This window comes from Macaca fascicularis, chromosome 3 (assembly GCF_037993035.2).
Source record: "Macaca fascicularis isolate 582-1 chromosome 3, T2T-MFA8v1.1".
Taxonomy (NCBI): Eukaryota; Metazoa; Chordata; class Mammalia; order Primates; family Cercopithecidae; genus Macaca; species Macaca fascicularis.
This window is the reverse complement of record NC_088377.1, coordinates 100,132,525-100,155,074: the sequence shown is the minus strand read 5'-3', so window position 1 is coordinate 100,155,074 and position 22,550 is coordinate 100,132,525. Positions and strand designations below refer to the sequence as shown.

General features: G+C 43.5%; 2 protein-coding genes across 3 annotated transcripts in view; both read left to right on the top strand.

The window, feature by feature from the left end:
- Positions 1–11,580, top strand: part of PLEKHA8 (pleckstrin homology domain containing A8) — a 100,001-nt gene extending 88,421 nt beyond the window's left edge. For both annotated transcript variants that reach the window (XM_045388961.3, XM_045388960.3), the window contains one exon: positions 10,387–11,580. In XM_045388961.3, the coding sequence (XP_045244896.2) occupies positions 10,387–10,448 (62 nt within the window). In that variant the 3' untranslated portion in view covers positions 10,449–11,580. The remainder of the gene's footprint in view (positions 1–10,386) is intronic.
- A 4,555-nt stretch (positions 11,581–16,135) lies between these two features.
- The window catches only part of MTURN (maturin, neural progenitor differentiation regulator homolog), a 29,077-nt gene continuing 22,662 nt past the window's right edge, over positions 16,136–22,550 (top strand). Inside the window, exon 1 of the mRNA XM_005549889.5 lies at positions 16,136–16,402. Coding sequence (XP_005549946.1) covers positions 16,241–16,402 — 162 coding nt within the window. The 5' untranslated portion in view covers positions 16,136–16,240. The remainder of the gene's footprint in view (positions 16,403–22,550) is intronic.

The following is a 22,550-nucleotide window of genomic DNA, read 5'->3' as shown; positions in this document are numbered from 1 at the left end:
CCACATGCAGATTCTACCTTTCTGTATCTTGGTCTCATTCCCAAATTCTTGGACAAGAATCTGATTGGCCCACTTAAGTCCCATGTCTGTCTTCCTCCATTCAATCAATGGTGGCCTGAGGGGCATTAGCCCATGGTACAGATATGACTGCTGTGGGTTTATCACCTTGGGTCAGGGGACAGTTCCCAGGTAATTGGAAATGGCTGTGAGCTGGGAGGACACCCCAAAAGATGATGACTTCTCAGTCACTATGGGACCTATCCCTCACTTTTCCCATCTAGAAAATAGAAGGAATAATATCTATAATATTCCTAATTTTTAAGTGAAGGCAAAGGGAATTAACATGTATTGACTTCTCTCCATGTAGGAAGTCAACCAGCTTAGCGCATCCTGAAAACAACCCTAAGAGGTGGGCATTTTAATTTCCTTCTTTATAGATAAGAAAATTGATGCATGTGGAGGTTAAATACCATAGCTAGTATATGAAAGCTCAGATCTAAACCCAGACAGAACCTGTGCTGCAGCCCTGGAAGCAGCTGTTAAGATTGAGATAATGTCTCAAAGCCGTGCATTACATTCTCAGCTATTAAGAAACTGCCGAGGACAGTATCTTACATGTAATAAATGCTCAGAATTGGAAGTCTCATTAATAAGAGCACTCTCCCTTCAATTGCAGCGGAAGTCTTATCACAGAATGTTTTGCTCACATTAATCCACCAAACACCTCTGGGAAGTGGGCACCCATCTCCTTTGGAGAGGTTTCTGCCAAGACACATTTTATTACAATGAAAAGGGAGATGAAAACAGCCGCTTATACCTCTTTTAACTGTAACTGACCTTCAGCCACCATTTTGCTGCAATGGATTTGAGAGCTTCCACCTGCTTCATGTTGAGGTGTGAATTTGTCACCTTAGGAACCTGTTGTCACAGTCTTTAGGATGTATTTATGTGCTCTGATCTTCTGGCCTCCTGATGCTAAATATAACTCTTTTTTATTGGTACTGAGCTGATGTACAAAACTCAGGCTCTTTTTGTGAATGTTTGCTGAATGAGAGATTTGTTAACACCTACTGTATTCTCAGCTCTGAGAATATTAAACCCCTAAGATACAATGCAAGCCTCTGAGAGCAAACAGTCTTCTCTGTGCTATCAAAAAGCTAAGAACTTGGTCATTAGGGAATTGGAAATCAAAGCCACGATGAGATACCTCTTCATACTCAGTAGGATGGCTATAATACAAATAATTAAAGAAACAAACAAAAAAACAGAAAATAATGTGTTGGCAGGTGTTAAAGGAAAAATCTTTAGACAAATTAAATTTAACAGAGTTTAACTGAGTAAACAACAATTTGAGAATGGGGCAGCCTCTAGAATCAGGGCTGCTACATGGTTGGCTAACATTTACGGACAGAAAAGGGAAAGTAATGTACAAAAAGGCAGAAGTGAGGTACAGAGACAGCTGGATTGGTTAGCTCAGGGTTTGCTGTATTTAAATACAGTTTAAACAGTTGGCTGCCTGTGATTGGCCAAACTAAGACCTGTAAAGGAAAGCAACATGCCTGTGATTGGCCAGAACTCTGCGATTGGTGCAAGTGTAGGTTACAACAGTCTGTTTACATATCCAATTAGGTTCCAGTTAAACATTTAGGCTGAACTGAAACATGTAAGGAGGCAGCTTCATGCTAAACTTAATTTAACACAGTGATGTGGAGAAATTGGAAAAAAACACAACTAAGAACCAATTTTAAAGTCACCAGTCAGGTCTAGTTTGGGTGAAATTAATGCATGTTCACTTGAGAGCATTAGTTGAAACTTCCTGTAATTCAATTGGCTTGATTGGTGGCCAACTTGCTTTCATTAAAGATACAAATAAGGGACTTCAAACACCGTAAGTAGGTTTCTGGTCTGCTTCTCTGAGCATTAGTACCACAGGTAGAATGATCATGTAATTGATCATCCAAACTGTGACAATTATTTCCAAGACAAATGCTAAAACAAAAAGGACACTGGGACAATAGGCCAACCCATGGCTGCCTTTGCTGGAGAAACACCAGTAACATATTGACAACCAGAGAACTGACTTTTTCTTTACCAAATCAATCATGGTAGATTTTACCATTAATCTGTTTAACCTGTGGGAAAAATGTAACAATGGCCCAATGACTGAACCAAAGGATACATACTGTGATTTACTAGGAAGCAGCAGTGGCAGGGTTCCACACGAAAAAATAGGTATCTTTTTCTCTTTTTCAGGTCTGCCTCTTCTTTGACCCATGCATGCTACCGTTTTCTTCCATGGGAGGTTGGTCAGAAAGTGGCAGCTCAGGGTAGATGTCAGGAAGACAGTAGTCAGAAACAGACCCAGAGAGGGATTTGGGCCACTGTGATAAGAGAGGAGTGGTTAAAGGTATGAAGAATTTACAGTTTATTGGCTGGGCACGGTGACTCATGCCCATAATTCCAGCACTTTGGGTGGCTGAGGCGGGCGGATCACTTGAGATCAGGAGTTCGAGACCAGCCTGTCCAACATGGTGAAACTCCTTCTCTACTAAATATACAAAAATTAGCTGGGTGTGGTGGTGGGAGCCTGTTATCCCAGCTATTTCGGGGGCTGAGGCAGGTGAATCGCTTGAACCCAGAAGGCGGAGGTTGCAGTGATCAGAGATTACACCACTGCACTCCAGCCTGGGCGACAGAGTGAGACCCTGTCCAAAAAAAAAAAAAAAAAAACCTACAGTTTATTGATTTCCTTTTCTTCACAAGGAAAAACAGTTGGCTGCCTTCATGTGTGACTTTTAATCTTGTATCTCTGCCCAGAGGCACATTTTGGAGATGATGCTGTTTAAATTTCCAAATCAATAAATAATCAGGGTCAAAGATCCAAAACTAGCAAATTGCTATTTCCAGGAAAAGATTCTGGCCTTGTCAATGTGATTCTGTCCTGCACATACCAGGGAGTTCACACTTTTCCTGCCCAGTCCTAGAGTTGCTTGGAGCTATTCATTCTACAGAAGTTCCATCCAACTATCTTGGTATGATTGCCACAAAGAACGTTTGAAGAGGGCTGAACTAGGTGGGCCTTAGAGACCTATAAAGGAAAGTAACATGCCTAGATTTTTATGTGTATATAAAGCACTGTAAGCGCTATGACTAAAGAAATGAGAATGTCAGTGTGAAACTTTTTGTGATTCTGCCTGGGCGTCCATCAGATGGCCTTTCTTCTAAGAGGTAGAATCAGAACACATTGGCTTAGACGCTGCTGTAGAAAACTGGCCCATCTGGCTATTCTAATTGTTTCAGAAAAGAAATACCACTGTATCTATATATGGATCTCTTGGTGTCCTCACTGCCAAATATACATAGATCATACAAGACCCTAAAACTGTTATCTGTTATGCTTTTGGCTACACTTTCCACTGGGCTTTTTTCCCCCACTTTCTTAAATAAGGTTATTATGACTCACATTCAGCTTCCTATATTCTATGAATTCACCCCCTTCCAAGAAGTTGTTTTTTTAAAAATCATGGTTGTCTAAAAGCTTTATAGTTGTAAATTTCTCCTTTCCTTATGGTAGTACCTTGCTGTCTGTATAGAAAAACAACCACAATGTAACTGTTGAAATAGATACCTTTTGCAATGTCTTCCCAGCTCAGTACCCCCTTCCACTGAGAATATCTCCATCTCCATGAGACATAACGTTTGTGATGGTTCACTCTGCTCTCCTGTCTGTGAAGGGACTCCTGAGTTTGAGGTGCACCAATCAAATTGGAGCTGGGGTTCAGTAATAGACAACCTGTTAATTGGAATGAGGGTAATGGAAACTGATGAGCAGAAGCTGCCATCGTAGAAAAGCATTCTCATCCACATGCTAGGAGAAGCAGGAAAGTGGATATTTTAAGAGAAGAACAGAACAGATGTGCAAAGGAAAGGATGGAAAATGATCTGGCTAGAGACAAAGAAGAGGAGGGGTGGGAGAGAGAGAGGAAGAGACTGGAAATAGTAGTTCCTGGTAGTTTTCTAGTTCCTGGTTCTCAGCTGTCATGAAACCCACTCCTGTCCTTGGGTTCTGTGAGATATTCTAGACTTTTATACAAAGGTCTCCTGACTTTTTCCCCTCTAAGCTAGCTTGAATGAGTTCCTGTTATTGACAACCAGAAGACCATTGACTAAGACAACTAGAACCTACTTCATCTTCTCATCTCTTTTGAGTCCCAGAACAGAAGAATGAACCTGGATTCTTCCTGAATTAGTGAAATACAATTATAGACATTTAGATCTGATATAATCTAATCCAACATATTTATTTTATGGATGAAACAGTAGTGTCCAAGGAAGTTACATGGCTTACCTAAGGTCAAGGTCACACAGTTAGGGGATAGTAGAATTGGAACTAAACCTTAGGTCATTTGAATGTCAGTCTGGCTTTCTTTCCACTAAACAAATCTGCCTTTTAATGAAAACATTCAGCATCACACTTGGTGCAGAGAACAAGTGCTCCCTCTTCTGAATGATGTGGTAGATCCTGCAATCAAGGGATTCCCGTCCTCAAACACAGGGGTGGGCCAGAGATCCAGGCTGAGCTTTTAGAGTATCACAGACTTCTAGCATCAGTGATTGGCTCAGAGGTAGGCTTCAGCTCCAAGTAGAACTACTTAAGGACTTTTTAGGGAGAATAATCAGGCACTTAGAAGGAGAGAATGTGGATCTCTCGTTTTTGAGCTCTGAGAAATTAAGGATCACATGAGCTTAGAGCTGCTAGGGGTTGTCTTTTTAGCATGAGAAGACAGACTGCTGAAGAACAGAGCCAGCACAGAGGAAAACAGAACCGAGAGATGGAGAGAGATGGATACCCGATAACTTTACCTGGGCACCTAGATTTAGCCATGCCTGAAGTTATCTAGTTCCTGAACTTATCAGTTACCTGACCCAGTGCATTTTCTTTTCTACTTAAGCTAGTTTGACTTGACTTTCTAGTATATGCAGCCAAGTAAGGTATAATACCAAAACATTGATGGCTAATCCTAGTTTAACTTTACATGCTTTTACTTCTTATTTGTATATGCTACAGAGAGGCTATATCTATGGGTCATTGTAAACAGATGTCAGCTATTTTGGTTAAAATGTATTTAATATGACTTATTAAGACTAAACTAGGAGAAGTAGTGACAAATACAACTGTGTGTGTGCTTTTGTTTTCCAAGGAAGAAGAATAATTTTGTCCTAAAGCAGTAGATGGGCTTTTTTCATTTGTTTCTGACCTCTTTTACACTTTTAGGACTTATGGAGGACCCCAAAGAACTTTCGTTATGTGGGTTCTGACTATCAATATTTACTGTATTAAAAATAGAAACTGAAAATCTTTAAAATATTTAGTGATTCATTTGAAGATAGCAATGATGAATGCATGTGAACACAAATAATATCTTAGTATTATTATAAAATTAGTTTTGACCCTGCAGGCCCCCTGAGATCTGTTCTAAAGAAAAATGTCAGTTTGTGTGGGATAAAAAAGAGCGAAATGTAGGACAAACTTGGAAAGTGAGTTTTATTTGCCTTCGTTTATAATACTTGAGTCTGAAAAGGAGCTCCATAATCTGTTGAAATCTTAGCAAAGTTTGCCTAATTTTGGTAAGCCTTTTTCGTTGTTTTACTGATTAATGCTTTCACCGACAATGTAAAAGGTTATTCATTACTTGCTGTGTAATCTGCCTGGATAGCAAAGATTCTAGGTCTTACCAGAATAATTTCCTGTGCTTTCTGTTGACCTTACTAGATCCTCGACTATTTAAAAAGAAAAAGTACAAAAGGTTTTCATTTATGAAAGAGCAAAGGTTCTTTTTAATCATGTTGCCTTCTATGTTTATTTCAAAATGCTTTTTTTGTGACTCAAATAAGTAATAAAGTATTGTTTCTAAGGCACCCAAGATCCTATCTTAATCGAGCATTCAAATATGTTCTGATAAGTTTTTTTTTTTTTTTTAATTTTTGTTCTCGCAAGAAAATCAGATATTAAATTTAGGAAAAAATAAAAAAAGATCAGATTTTTTTTTTTTTTTGCCATTCTTTCATCACAATTTTTAAACCTTTTTTATGGTAGTAAAATACATGGAACATAAAATTTAACATTTTCCCTATTTTTTAATATATAGAAAATTAGGATATCTATTACACCTAAAATATCTTTGAGATTTTCCAGTGGGTCCCTTGAAAATCACAAACTTGTTTCTTTCATCACATAAAAAGGGTTAGGTTTCTTTGATGTGTTACTATTGTAGGATTTGTATGAGAAGAGTTATCAAACCAGAGAAGGTACTTAGTCTTTCCTAAGTGAAATTTGTGTAGATAAAATATTGTTAATGTAACTATTTCAGAAATGGCATACAGATGGTCCCTAACTTATAATGGTTTGACTTATGATTTTTCAACTGGGTTTATTGGGGTACTAAGTGCATTTTTGACTTCTGACATTTTTGATTTACGATGAGTTTATTGGGATTTAACCTCATTGGAAACCAAGGAGCATCTGAACTTTAGAGGAAATCCCTGGAGATATATCAGTGCCCTGACTGCTCATGATTTATTTTTACCCTCAAGGAAAACACTGATCAAACTCTTATAAAATTGGTTTGTTGTGTTTTCATGTATTTATCAGAGTCCTGACAATGCTTTGCCCAATGATATTAGACAACAGTGTAGTGTTCTCAATCCTAATTTCAGTTATTATTTAAAATGTTTCCTTAGCCTGGCCACAGTCTTAGATTTTTAATTTGAATTTACTATCTCCTAAGCTAGTTGTTTTCAACTGTGGAGTTTTATAAAAAATAAAATGCCTAGGCCCTACTGCTGAATCTCTTTACTTCATATATTTGGTATATTATGTCTCATAATTATGTTATATCTCAATGTATTTTTCTCCATAAAAATTGTGTTCCTCCATTTTTATAAATCAGATTTTTTTGAATGCAAACTTAATTATTATCCTTAGAGACAACTTGCCTATTTTTTTATTTTTATTTTTTGGAACGACTTTATTATCTTTGGCATGCCACAGAAGCAACCACATTTCTTTACTGGTTGCATTAAAATTATGCACCCCTCATCTGACCTGTCACATTTGAGGGCTACCAGTTATAAATTACAAACAGCCACTCTAGGTCTCTGTCATCTGCAGAATTTTTTTTTTTTTTTTCACTCTGAGGCTTATGTGAAGGCCCTGCTATGAGCTACAGGCCAGATTTTGTGTCTTCAGCCAAGGACAGTCTCAGGCTTGTACTAAGGCCCTGCAGGCTTGTGTGAAGACCCTGCTATAAGCTACAGGCCAGATTTTGTGTCTTCAACCAAGAAAGACAGTCTCAGAGCTTCATGGAGAAGGACTATATTGGATACTTCAAACTGTTGATACTTTAAAACATAGACTCTTGGGTATAGCTTTCTGAGCTGATATCTCTTAGATAACTCTCAGCTCAGATGAGTAAACTCAGTCAAGATCTCTAGGACTCCTTTTAGTCTGGAGAACTGCTAACCCAAGATCCTCAGAACAAGAGTTACTTACATAAGACTAAATGAACTGAAAAGGGAAATTTTATTGTGTTTTTTAAAATAATGTTGTTGATTTTGTTTCAATGTTCTATAGTCTGGTTGTAGACATAAACCGATTTTTTCTAAGCTATCTATAACCTATAAAATTTAGTAGACTAGTTTTGTAAATTGTATTAGTTCATTTTCACACTGCTGGTAAAGACTTATCAGAGACTGGGCAATTTGCAAAAGAGAGGCTTAATGGACTCACAGTTCCACATGGCTGGGGAAGCCTCACAATCATGGTGGAAGGTGAAAGGCACGTCTCACATGGCAGCAGGCTAGAGAACTTGTGCAGGGAAACTCCTCTTTATAAAACTATCAGATCTCGTGAGAGTTACTCACTATCATGAGAATAGCATGGGAAAGACTCACCCCCATGTTTCAATTATCTTCCACTAGGTCCCTCCCACAACATGTGGGAATTAATGGGACCTACAATTTAAGATGAGTTTTGGGTGGGGACACAGCCAAACCATATCATAAACTGAAATGAAACATCTAAAAATTGTATTTGATTCTCACTGATCCTATAGAATCTAGAAACTTACTGAATCTCTTTGCTTTTCATGGCAATATAGTTATATGTAAAAGCTCAACAGGAATATCTTATCCTTCTTACTAGGATATAATTGGATGAATCAGTTGTACAACCAGGGCCTTACCTGGAGTGTCCTTTTTGAGAATGATGCTTATTTTATCAGATGTGACCAGCCACTTTTCAGAAGCTAAAGTTGACTTTACTTATGGAGCCAATGCATACAAAGCCCTCCTAGGAAAACTGGCTGGTGTCTGGCTTATAGGATCCTAGCCTTACAGGAGGTGAGGAATATTATTCCTGTCAGGCCAGATAACTCAAGAAATTTGGAGGAATTTAAAAAAGAAAGAAATTAACCCAAACATATAGATACTATGGGTGACATTTTTTGGTAAAAGGTTCTAAAAGATCATTTGGGATTCCTTATTCAAACTTCTAGACAGAAGTTAACTCTGTAAGTGATTAACACTACATGGACCTGGATTTTGCAAGCCAAACTTAAGAATAATCTTCCTTTGGAATTGTTATGATCACGAAACGAAAGGGGACACCAGGGAAAAATTGTAAAAGACTTTGAAATAGACCGAAAGGTGGACTGGTGTCTTCAGTGGAAAACTGTGCCTTGTTTTAGAGCACCCCCCTTCCAAGTTTTCTGATTCTATAAATGATGTGCCTTTCATTATCTTTGAGCTCCTATATAGAACACTTACAGGAATGTAAAAAGTTTTTGTCTATAGAAATAAAAATTGTGTTTCGTGAATAGCAATTGATTATTGTCCCATGGATATTAACCAGTTTTACATCTATTTGTACATTCATTTCAGCATTCCTGATTCAATGATAAAAGTGTAGTACATTGAATGCTCCTATATAGCATCTTATTAGTTCCCTTATGAGTTAATTAAGAAGTTAAATAAAATCTTTGATGTTTCAGCCTCTATTTTTATGTGTCATGATTTTACCTTTTTTTAAAAAGTATCCTTTAAAGTTATTTGCCTATTGTATATTTTCCTATTTCTTTGCTTTCACACTTTCTCTATTAGAAATTGTGTCTCTTGTAAACAGCATATAGATGAGTTTTGCTTTATTTTTATGTATTTATTTATTTATTTATTTTGAGACAAAATCTTGCTCTGTTACCCAGGCTGGAGTGCAGTGGCATGATCACAGCTCACTGCAGCCTCAACCTCCTGGGCTCAAACGATCCTCCCACCTTAGCCTCCTAAGTAGCTGGGACTACAGACACAGGCCACCATGCCCAGCTAATGTTTTATTTTTTGTAGAGACAAGGCCTCACTATGTTGCCCAGCCTGGTCTCAAACACCTGAGCTCAAGCAATCCTCCTGCTTTGGCCTCCCAAAGTGCGGGGTTTATAGGTGTGAGTCACTGTGCCCGGCTGTTTGGTTTATTCTGTCTGGCACTCTGTGTTTTCATCTGTGGGTGAAGTCACACATTGATTCCCATATTCACATTGATTATGATTACACTTAATTGGAATTAGTTATTCCACCTTGGCTTCTTTTTATTCCTTTCTCGCTATCTACTGGATTGATGGAGATTTTTTTTTATTTTCCATTTTTCTTTCTACTCGTTTGGAATTTTTCATTCTTTTTCTAATACTTAGTGGTTACCTTTGTGGCAGAGACTGTTAGATGCCCTGTGTTTTAGTCCATTTTTGTTGCTATAAAAGAATACCTGAGGCTGTGTAGTTTATAAAGAGAAGGGGTTTATTTGGCTCATTGTTCTGCAGGCTGTACAAGAAGCATGGCACCAGCATCTGCACCTGGTGCAGACCTCAGGCTACTTCCACTCAAGGTAGAAGAGAGAAGGGGAGCCTGTGTGGAGAGATCACAAGGCAAGAGAGGAAGGAAGGTAGAGGAGGGCGCAGGCTCTTTTTAACAACCAGCACTCGGGAGTGAACAGAGTGAGAATTCACTCATTACTGCAAGGATGGCACCAAGCCATTCATGTGTGATCCACCCCCATGAGCCAAACACCTCCCACTAGGCCCTGCCTCCACCACCGGGGATGAAGTTTCAACATGAGGCTTGGAAGGTCAAATATTCAAACTCTAGCACCCTGCAATAGTCATTCTCCTTTTCTTCCTTAGCAATAAAATTCTGGAAAATATACCTTGCTGAAAAACTACTGATACAAAGGAAACAATAATATGTAACAGGAAGTTGCTGGTTGGGACTAAAAGAGTAATTACAGTTGGCCTGTGTTCCTCTGTCCTTCCCCCTTTTATACTGCTTGCAACGTGGGTGTAGATGGAGCTCCGGAAACCATCATGGACCATGAGGCAACTCTGAGGATGGAAGCCACACACTAAGGACGGTAAAGCAGAAAGAAGAGCTAAAACCCTGATTATTAAGAAGCGGCCAATTCCATCCTGCACTGCCCACCTCCAGATCTCATTCATGTGAGAAACAAACAGAAACTTCTATCTTGTTCAAGTCACTTTAGTCAAGATTTTTATTATCAGATGAATGCAATTTCTAATTGATACACCTTAAAATTTTCAACATGTACACCTGATTTAACAAAATCTAGAATTAAGTCAATACCTCTACATGCATTATAGACCAAAGGTCATGCTGTAAGAACTTTGGGTATATAGTCAAATTCCTCACATTTTAAAAATCTTGTTTAATCACTGCATTCCTTCCCCATCTCACTCTGTCACACACTCACATATTTATTTTCTCAGATCCTTACAAGTTCATGAGGCATATGTCCTTATTCCATTTTTACGGATGAGAAAACTGGGGTTTGCAGGGGTTAAGTAACTTATCCAAGATCACACAATTAATTAGTGGCAAAGTTATAATTTGAAGTCTTTCTAATGCCCAAATGTTTCCATTGTGTCACATATCTGAGCTGTGCTCTTTCCATTAGCCACTTTCCCATTATCATAGCTGATGACATGCACACCCACCATCTGGGGCAGGCTTTAGTACAGCACTCTGTGCCATCATCCAGATCACCGAATCATAGTAAATGGGTGTGTCATAAGAGATAAGGCTGCCATAGAATCACAGCAGCTTCCGGCTTAGTAAATTACCTGGATACACACCTTTTCCTAGAGGAAATCCCATATCTTCGTAGGAGATCTGGTGTAATACTCTTGGGACCTCTCTCTAGAGGACAAGCTAATATCACTGGGTACTAGTAAGCCTCAACAAACATAATAGAGACAGAACTGTCATCATTATCAGAAAAGTAACAGAGAAAAATGTTAAAACAATGGTTTTGTGACCTTAAAGTCTGTGTTAGTCCCTTAGCACCACCGCTGAGATTTTGCCGAAAGGGACGTTTTGTGTGTTGGGCTTACTAAAGCAAGCCCTTGAAAGTGTTCAGAAATAGGGAAAATGAGAAACTGTTCCAGCTGAAAATACGGGCAAGGGGGAATCATTGAAGAAGACAGAATATTGAAGTGTTCCAATGAATAAAGAAGCTAAAAACCAAATCGTAAGTATTTCTGTTTCTTTGACATATATAAAAGGAAAATGTTTACCAGGTGAATGTGATCAGCTAGGCATTTTTTGAAGGCAAATGTAACCAAATCATGTAACCCCTAACTCGCTCAAATTCTACATCCCAACCTTTCAGAGGAATGTCCAAAAAGGAAATAATTTTGTAAAAACTAAGGTTGGAAGATTCAGAAAGAAAATTCAGAATGAATTTTCCTAGCCCCAGAGTAGCAGGCTGAAGGAAATCCTTTCCCAGAGCTTTACTGGGCATTTGGGATAAATCACAATGACTCATTTATATAGATCTTCAACTTTTGCTGATCTTCCAACTTGATTTTCTTTCAGACTCTAGTTGCAGTGACACATAACCTTTGGCACAGGCTTAACTCATATCTGTCCTCTACTTATCCTCCCCGCCCCACTGCCGGGCTCATTGTTTTGGAGCACAGTGCAGGGAGAAGACAGCTCTCATCCTTCCTGTGTTGCTCTCCTGGGAGTTACTTCTCCAGATCCTATGGTCTTTTCACCTCTCCCATCAAACACCTCTCTCCTGACCACCGTCTCATGGAACCTGGGGTCTACAGTCCCTCTTGATACAATGAGACAACCTTGGGCTCAGGTGAAGGGTGAATGTGGAACCACCTACGCTTCCCTCCCTACCTACCTCCTCCTACTGTATAACTCCTATGTGGATAGAGCAGATTTATCAAAAAAGTAGGGCTAATTAAACAGACTTACAACATAGGAGTGAGTGAATCAAAGGTCAAATTATGTTAACATCAAACTTACACTAGAATAAAAGCCATGGAGAACTTGAGAACAGAGATGGGCAGAAGAGTCAGCATTAGCAGGACAGTCTAGGGTGGCCTGTAGATTCCATACTGAGCTCCTGATGTCCTAGCCAGTGGGGTTTGAATATGTCTCCTCTTCTTGCCAACACACATCTCCCAAAGGCAAATGGTGATTTTCAGAGACAGCAAAGCCCAGATTTCTATAAATGAACAGAAGCATTCCTTAAATACGATGAAGATTGTACAACTCTGCCTGCTGGTGGGGATAAGTTTTTTTGTTTGTTTGTTTTGTTTTTTGAGATAGGGCTTCCCTCTGTCACCTAGGCTGGAGGGCAGTGGTGTGATCATGGCTCACTGCAGCCTGGACCTCCAGGACTCAAGGGATTCTCCCACCTCAGCCTCCCAAGTAGCTGGGACTACAGGCACATGCCACCATGCCCAGCTAATTCTTGTATTTTTAGTAGAGCCAGGTTTTCACCATGTTGCCCAGGCAGGTCTCGAACTCCTGGGCTCAGTCATCCACCCATCTTAGCCTCCCAAAGTGATGGGATGATTATAGGTGTGAGCCACCACGCCTGGCTAGGGAGAAGTTTTAATTTTCCTTCTACTTCCAAACCACAGCCAAAGGCTATAGGAACACAAGACAGGGGGTATGGGAGCCCCTGGTGTTTCTTCACCTACTGGCTGCACAAAACACCTGGCTGGAGTTCTGAAATGACCACTGCCCTGTGCATGAGGCCTCAATACATCCCTACAACCTGGGATGCCTCACAGAACTCTCCCCAAGCAGGAGGGAGGCAGGGCAAAGGTTTATGATCTTCTTAGCTAAGCAACTGTTGCTTTTCCAGTTGTTCTAAGGAAACAAAGTTTCAAGCAGCTTCTGCAGATGGACTTTCCAGGATGAATTTCAGCTGCTTTATGTGCACACCCTTTCCATTAGTTAGTAAAAATGACCAAAACACAACTGTTGCAAGACCTTTCTCTCTAAATCTGTGGTTCTCAAGTAGGGGCAATTTTGCACTCTGGGGACATTTGGCAATGTCTAGAGAAATTTTTGCTTGTCACAGTGGAGACAGGGGGAGGGTAGAGAGAGATGCTACAGGCATCTAGTGGCTGGAGGCCAGGGAATGTGGCTAAAAATCCTGCAATGTGCAGGACAGCCTCCAATAACAAAGAATTTTTGGCTTCAAATATCAATAGTGCTGCTGTTGAGAAACCCTGCTCTAAAGACGTGGGAAAAAAATGAGATTTAGGTTCATCTGTGACCAATATTACCAATCATATCATCCTCATGTCACTCCTGAATTTTACTTTAAAAATTCATTAGCTGATCTTCTTACACATCATCCCTAAGAAGTAGATTAAGAGTAATAATGGCATGTACTGAGCTCTTACTATGTGCTAGGTTCTAGAATAAGGACTTTATATACTTTATGTCACTGTTGTCCCTGTTTTCAGAAAAGAAAACTGAGCTCCGAGCAATGAAGGAAGTTGCAACTGGACATAAAACTTAAAATGGCAGAGGGAGGAATCAATGCAGACAAGGAGTTCTGAAGCTTTTGCTGTTGCTCTCAATGCATTTCTAAGGAAACCCAACAGTATCCATTTCACTGACCAATTGCTTTGTACCCAAAATTCTATTTTTCATAAGAACTTTTCATTTTCTGACAAAAACTATTTGTTAAATAAACATAACTTCATAATTGTGATCATTCATCACTTGGAGCAAATTTGACTATTTTAAAACACATGGATTTAAAACAAAACAAAACAAAACAAAACTCCTTCTTTCCCAAAAAGGAAAAAAAGAATGTATTTTTCATATTTTCATCTCAAATTTAAGGAATTCATTTTTGGAACACATATTATGCTTTAAATGGTGGTGCCAGGTAAAACTGCAAGGAAGCTTGTGCTATCTGGAGACACCCATACTTTTTTTTTTAAGGAACATTTTGTAACTTTACAACAGCATATTGCATTTTTATATTCATGTGCCTATCTCCTTCATTGTCCTGTGTATTAGTTTTCTACTGCTTTGCAAGAAGAATTTAAAAAGACCTAACAGCTTAAAACAACACCTATTTATTAGTCCACAGTTCTGAAAGTCCCAGCACAGCCATGGCATCACTGGGTTCTTGCTCAGGTTCTGCCAAGGCTGAAATCATAGTAATAGGCTCAGTTCTTGTCTGGAAAAGACAAGTTTGAGAAAAAAATCTCCTTTTGAAGCTCATTCGGGTTGTTGGCAGAATTCAGTTCCTTGCAACATTGGCCTAGGCAAATAATTTATGACTAAAACCCCAAAGGAAGTGCAACAAAAACAAGAATAGACAAATGGGCCTTAATTAAACTAAAAAGCTTCTGCACAGTAAAATAAATAATCAACAGAGTAAACAGACAACCTACAGAATGAGAGAAAATATTTGCAAACTACGCATCTGACAAAGGACTAATATCCAGAATCTAGAAGGAACTCAACTCAACAAGAAAAAAACAACCCCATTAAAAAGTGGGCAAAGGACATGAATAGGTATTTCTCAAAAAAGACAAACAAGCGGCCAACGAACATATGAAAAAATGCTCAACATCCACTAGTCATCAGAGAAATGCACATTAAAACCACAATGAGATACAATCTCACACCAGTCAAAATGGCTATGATTAAAAAGTCAAAAAACAACCGATGTTGACGAGGGTGCAGAGAAAAGGAAACACATACACGTGTTGGTGGGAATGTAAATTCGTGCACAGTGCCTGGTTCAGAAGACACACTTTAGAGAAAAAATCTGGCTGAATGTTTATAACGTGTCTGTGTTTGTAGTGTTCAAGTCCTGCGGGCGAGGACCCTAGTGCATTTTCTGCAATCCAGTAATGCCTGTCCGGTACATGGCAGCCAGTGAGCACTCAACAGGTGCAATCGTTGGGCCACACACTCTTGTTTTAAAATGTGCTTTATCCTCTTGACCTTTTTAGGTTATGCAATGTGAATTCAAGCTGAATAATACTGAAGCCAGTCTTACGAGGCTTATTTCTAAGAAATATTCAGCTTTATTAACGCAAATAAAAATAATCACACGCCCTTCCTTTGCAAGTGAACATTCATATTAGTGTCTGATAAATGCATTAAGACGACACATTCCTTAAATCAATCGGAGAACAGAACTTTGGTTTCTGCAAAAAGAAAAACTCCCTTTTCCCTAGATTTTCTCAGCTCCTCCAGTGCTAGCCCCAGACAAGGTCCAAGTTATCTGCAGTTCTTTGGCCTCCCTTGCATTTAAATCGCATTTGGGTAAACGCTTCGTGGGCTTTCTAACTCCACAGAAACGCTAACCAGGTATTGGGCGCTCGCACCGCTTCCAGGTAACCAGCGAAGCTGCGGATTCCAGGCCCGCGCTGTGACGTCACCGGGCTCGCAGGCCGCGGCGCGGTCTCAGGCTCCGGTGATTGGCTGGGGTCCATGACGTCACGGCCCGGGGCGGCCCCGCGATGGCCAGGGCCCCGGGATGCTCCGGGTTTGTTTAAAAATAAAGGGGGGCGGGAGCGCCCAGGAAAATCCGGGCGCCCACGGGGGTGCCGGTTGCCCCTCCCGCCGCCCCGCGTCCCGGCCCGGCCGCGCCAACCCCCTCGGCGGCCCGCAAGGGGGCGGGGGGAGGCGGGGCGGAGGAGGAGCCGCGGGCGCGGCGCCGCGCTGTCCCCGGCCGCCGCCCGCCCCACTCCGCACCGCATGTAAACAGTCCCCGCCGGCCCAGCCCGGCCCCGTAGGAGCCCGCGCAGGCCGAGCCGAGCGCCGCGCTGCCCGCCCGGGAGGAGGGCGCCGAGGAGCGGGAGGGCGGGCGGCGGCGGGAGGCGGGCGCGGGGCCGCAATGGATTTCCAGCAGCTGGCCGACGTTGCGGAGAAATGGTGCTCCAACACGCCCTTCGAGCTCATCGCCACCGAGGAGACCGAGCGCAGGATGGATTTCTACGCCGACCCCGGCGTCTCCTTCTATGTGCTGTGTCCGGACAACGGCTGCGGCGACAATTTTGTGAGTGCCTGGGGGAGGGACCGCCGGAGCCGGCGGGAGTGTGGACGCGGCGGTGCATCCCTGCGCCCGGGCTACCGCGCGGTGGGCGGCGGTGGGCGCCTAGTGGGGGGGCGTAACCCGCGTCCTACTCCCCGCATGCTCCGCCGGGGAAGCCCCGGGCCGGGTGGTGCGGCCTCCGCGCCCCGGGTGGGGCCCAGTGGGCGGCGGGCAAGGCGCCCGGAGGATCCGGGGAGCCGGGTCGGGGCGGGAGGTGTGGCGTCCCCCTAAAGGCCACCCCTCTCCCCGCTGTTGCGGGCGCCGTTTCGGGAACCCGACCTGACGGCCAGTGCGCGTTGCCTGGCGTGGAGCATCCCTGGGGTGTGGGTGTCACCCGCGCCCGAGCAGCCTGGGCTGGGGCGCACGGATCCTCCGGCAGAAGCCCAGGTCCAGAGCTTCCCACATCCAGGCGTCCCGTCCAGGTTAGGAATCCCGCACCCCTCCCGTGCCCAGCCTCGGCTCCTCGCCTTGCCCCTCCCGGGAGAACCCCGCTCCCCGCCCTCGCGGGTTAGTCCCTGCACTGCCTGTTTGGACACAAAGCTCTGTCCATACTAGCGATGCCCGATCTCCTGGACCTTCGTTGCGGAATTACACCCCGGATCTTAATACGCACGCGCGCCTGCGCATACACCCCCAACACACACACACTTATGCTCACACACTCACCCTCACACGCGCACACTCACGCACACACGCGGGCACGCCTCTCCCCCTGCCCCCGCGCTGCCCTCGCCGCCTCTCTGAGCTGCCCGAGAGGTGTGTGTTGGCCCGGGCAGGTTCTCTCCAGCTGAGGCGGTGGCCCCAGCCTAGCTGAAGCCTGTCGGCGTTTCCAGATGAGGGGGAATCCCCTCAGCCCCGGCTCAGGGGGACCGGGAACTGGAACTGCGGTGTCCAAACCTTCCACTTTGAATCCTGCGCCCACCTGGGATCCCGGCTCTGGCAGTTGAGGGAGGGGATGCAGAGGGCAGGGGAGTCGGGGTGGGAGGGGCGGAGTAGGGCGAGCACGGTGCTCATGAAGTGTTTGTAAGGATGGGGAATAAATAATGATCCCCAAATGTAAGATGGAGGCGGCCGTGGGCGCGGGTGACCGTGTGGTCGCCGGCCTTGTGGGCGGAGGTGGGGCGGTGTGGGGCGCGGCCTGGTGCAGGCTCCTCAGGTGGGGGAGACAAAGCTGGGCCGTGGTCCTGCAGCCGCGCGCCCTGACCACCTATGGGAAGTTCGCGAAGGAGTTGGGGAGACTGCAAGACCGCCTTTCTTGGTCCTGGAGAGGTGAAGGCTTGTGTATGTCTGGCCAATAAAGCATTCCTTCCGCGCACACGCACCCCCCGAAGAGGGCAGGGATCCACCAGGACATTCCAGAAGTGGCACTCCAGAAAAGGGATGGCCTTGTGTGACAGCCAGATATGAGTTCTGGCTCTGTGACTGTGCTAAAAAATACCCACCCTGAGCTCAGTTTCCACATCCAAAAAAATAGGTATAATAATGCCAGCACCGAGGTGTTCATATAGGTGACTCACTGAACAGTCCCTGACACACAGCAAGAGACCCACAAATTTGGGGTTAGAGACCTGGGGTTTCCCAGAATTTAGAGCTTGTCTCATTTTTTAAAGAACGTTGGTTTTCCCGCTGTAAAATGGGGCTAATCAGAATGCCTCCAGAAGAACCAACTGAAAAATAATATTAATGCCCGTAAGCCCATCTTAACAGTAGGTAAAGTAAGTAGATAAGTGTTCTTTTTGCAAGGAGTGGGAGATCATTAAAAAGGGATTCACTCCATCGCAAAAGTGTGAGAAAACCCCCAGGATACAGTGGAAAGGGCACCAGAATCCAGCTGACTGTAAAATGTTAGGGTTTGGCTAGGGTCCCTTCCAGCTCTGGGCTTCCTTCATCTGCCAGCGTCCTTTCTCCCTCCTGACCATGTGAAACAGGACAAGAATGGCTCATGGTTCTGGATTTCACTGGGGAGAAGCCCACACAGCCTTCCTGCTGGGACTGCCCAGGCCATACCCAAAGAAATGACTCCAAAGACAGTAAATGGGCCAGGAAGACAAAAGGCTGTTCTCTTGCCATGAGTATGTGTATCCAACCATCGTTCAGAAGTAAGAAGTACTATATTATTTGTATCAGGCCTTTCTCTTGAGGCCACCCATATTTTAAATATTTTCCCATCTGCATGAGAAAAAATGCTTGAAAGTGCCATGTAAACTGACAATTTAAATAGAATAGATAGAAAGATAGAGGATGGGGGTGGGCAGATGATTCCTTGGGTGGAATGGAACTTTCTCCAAGTTCTGGAGGCTCTAATGGACAAGATGCCAACTTCAGGAGTTTTCTTAGCCAGACCTCTTGAATCTGTCCCAGGCCAGGTTTGTCAAGCTACTGTTTGCCTCTAATAAGTGTCCTGCCTCAGTTCTTTTCTTTTTCCCAGGAAAATGTATTAAGCATTAGACAAAAATGTGAGATGAGTGGAATTTCTGTTAGTTGAAGGACTTAGCAATAAGAATATCTACGTGAGCATTTCTCGGTTTACAAAAGTATTTCCACATCATTCATTCATTCATTCAGCAAACATTTATTGAGGGTTTACTTTGTGCCAGACGAGTGCTATCTTGAATACAAATAGGATCTCTGCCTTCATGTTCCTGGGGCAATTTTTACTTGTCTAGGAAGCAGTGTGGTGCAGTGGTTAAGCACACAGGCTGTAGATCAGATTGTGTGGGTTTGCACCTCAGCTCCCCACATTTGTGTGCCTTGGGGAAGTTATTTAACCCCTCTATGCCATACTTTTTCTTTTTGTTTGTTTTTCTTTTTTTGAGACACTCTTGCTCTGTCACCCAGGCTGGAGTGTAGTAGCACAATCTCAGCTCACTGCAACCTCCACCTCCCAAGTTCAAGTGATTCTTGTGCCTCAGCCTCCCCAGTAGCTGGGATTAAAGGCATGCACCTCACACCCAGCTAATTTTTCTATTTTTAGTAGAGACAGGGTTTGTTATGTTGCCTAGGCTGGTATCGAACCTCTGGGCTCAAGTGATCCTCCCACGTTGGCCTCCCAAAGTGCTGGGATGATAGGCGTGAGCCACTGCGCCTGGCCTCTATGCCATACTTTCTACATCTGTAAAATTGGGATGATAATATTAGTACCTCCTGAGCAGAGTTGTTTGAGAACAGTGTCTAAAGTAGGGGCAGCTTAGATAGTCTAAGCCACTGTCATTTTTCATCGTATCTCCTAACTTGTCTCCTTGCTTATAACCTCCACCTCACTCTTACTGTAAGTACTGAAGTGGGGGTACTAAATAGATCCAAAATGACTGCTTGGGGAGACTGACTCTAAGCCACTCTCTACCCAGCAGTCATGTTGGATCTATTTAAAATATAAGCCAGATCGTGTCACCACTATTCCCCACCTCAGCTGAACTGACTTCCCATCTTTTATAATAAAACCTAAGCCCTTGCCTTGGCCTCAGGCCCCCACATGATCTACCTTCCTGCCACACAGAGCCTTCTAGTCCTCAGACGTGCCAAGTGCATTCCTGCCTCAAGGCCTTGGCTCTTGCATTCTGTCTGCCTAGAACCCTCTTGCCCCAGATCTTTACACAGCTGGCTCCTCGATACTCCCGAGGCCCAAGAGAAACCTTTCTGACGACATGTTCTTTCACCTCACCCTCTTTTATTCTTCCCATAGCACTCGTTAGACTTGGCATTCTCTTTTTGGTTTTCTGCCTCCCCAGCTGGACTCTAAGCTTCATGAGAGCAGAGGCCTTGTCTGTGTTATCACTGTGTTCTGGCATTTGGAACAGCATCCAAACATGATGGGTGCTCAGTACATACCTGTAAGGATGAGTAAATTATAGTCTAGTGTAAAAGACATGTCAAATGTCAAGAATTCAGTTTCAAAGAATAATAATAATAACCATCACTTATGTTCAGTTTTTTATGTAGCAGACGCTGCTCTCGGCACTTTACATATGCCAACTCATTTAACTTTAGTACTCTCACAAGGCCATCTCTATAATTATCTCTGTTTCACAGAGGAAGAAACTGAGACATGGCAAACTTTACTAACTTTTCCACAGTTAATAAGTGGTAGAGCACCTTGAACTACAGCCCTGTATTGAATGCATGGCATCACAGGAGTGACAACAGGGGACCCCATCTAGACTGGGTTCAAGGGTCGCTTCTTATTGGGCCTCACAAAAATTCGTTGAGGTAAATATTATTATTCCCACTTTATAGGCAAAGAAACTGAGGCTCAGGGAGTTTAAGGGGCTCATCCAGGACTGTACCACTAAGAAGTGACAGAGCAAGGACTTGAGCCCAGAGGCCTGTCCTCTCCACCATGCAGAATGGCCCACAGGTGGGGTCAGGCCAGTAGTTCCAGGGGCGCGAGATCAAGGACGCCTGTTTATTTTTCCTCCATTCTGGGTCCCTTGCACATACTTTCTCTATCTTGCTCCACAGCCCATCCCATCCATGCCGACCCTTGCCCCTCTGCCAGGGACCCCTCTCTGTGGGCCCCATCATCAGGGCCTGCGGTGAAACAAAGCTGCTAGTACCCTGTGTGTGGAGGGAGTTCAAGGGCATGGCCACCCTGCCTGGCTCTACAGGTTTGACAAGGGAGGGCTCCTGGCCCTGGTCAGTGGGATCCGCGGAGTCCTTTCTGCCAACTTGGAAGGTCCTTGGGGTCCTGGCAGGCTTGGAATGGGGTTTCAGCAGCCACTTGGATGCCAGATAAACAGAGGGGCACTCCTAGGCACGGAGCACCAGCTGCATTCCTTCCTTGTCCTGGGCCACGAGAAATGAGGTCTCAGAACAAAGAGCACTGCCCTGCCCCTCTGGGGGCCTGGATGCTGATGACTGCGGGAGAGGAGGGATTCATTTCCCAGATTGCCCAGCCTTTCCTGTCAGCCCAGTCAGACACAGGTTACACTCTAACATTTTGTATAGTTTAATCCCTCCTCAGCACAAAGACAAAGGTAGTAATCATGATATTATTAAAGAAAAGGGCTTTATTTATGGAAGAACTGTGATTTAATTTTACACGTGTTTATAGAGGTGTGTGTGTGTATATATAGATCCCCATTTGTGGTCTGAACACATCTTTATTATTAACTATGTGATCAAATAACAGCCTTCTTATTTTGGAGAAAGAAAATAGAACTTATTTAAATGAGATTGAGTCACGCTTATGTGGTGGTATAGTGGAGAGAAAGTACTTTCTTGTCTGATTTAAACTCTACCCTGTTTCCTCCTCTGTCAGATAGGGACAGTCATGCCTGTATTACATGATTAGCGTGAGGATGAAATGAGCTGTGCGTGTGACGTGCTCAGTAGACAGAAGGCATTCCACAATGGCGGCGCGTGTTCATACAGAGAGGTTATTTCTGGGAAAACGATAGGTCCTTTGTATATTCTTTGAGTGGTAGTCATGAGGAGAGTAGTTATGTTAATATGAGCTGAAGTAGATGGGAATAAGCGCTTTTTGGGCCCCTGCTAAATGAGAGTCGGTCTACAGGTTGTCTCCTGAAATCTTTAGATTCCCCCTTATTTTCCGTGACTTACAAATGAACGCACTGAGGCTCAGGTTAAACATTGTGCACAGAGTGTAGTTGAAAGGGTGTACACTCCTCCGTTGACATTCTGGCTCTGCCCTTGTTCCCTGTGTGACCAAAGGCAAGTTACTTAACCTCTTTGAGCCTCAGTTTCCTCACTGGTAAAATGGGTCAGTGGCTGACACACAGATTGGGTTAGTCCTAGGTGTGGCCAGCTGTGCTCTTCCCACCATGTGCAGAAATATGTTTTGAGGTGGGGCCGGGTGCGGTGGCTCACACCTGTAATCCCAGCACTTTGGGAGGCCGAGGCGGGCGGATCACCTGAGGTCAGGAATTCAAGACCAGCCTGGCCAACCTGGTGAAACCCTGTCTCTACTGAAAACACAGAAATTAGCTGGGCGTGGTGGTGCGTGCCTGTAATCCCAGCTACTTGGGAGGCTGAGGCAGGAGAATCACTTGATCCTGGGAGGCAGAGGTTGCAGTGAGGGGAGATCGCACCACTGTGTTCTAGCCTGGGTGACAGAGCAAGACTCCATCTTACAACAACAAACAAACAAACAAAA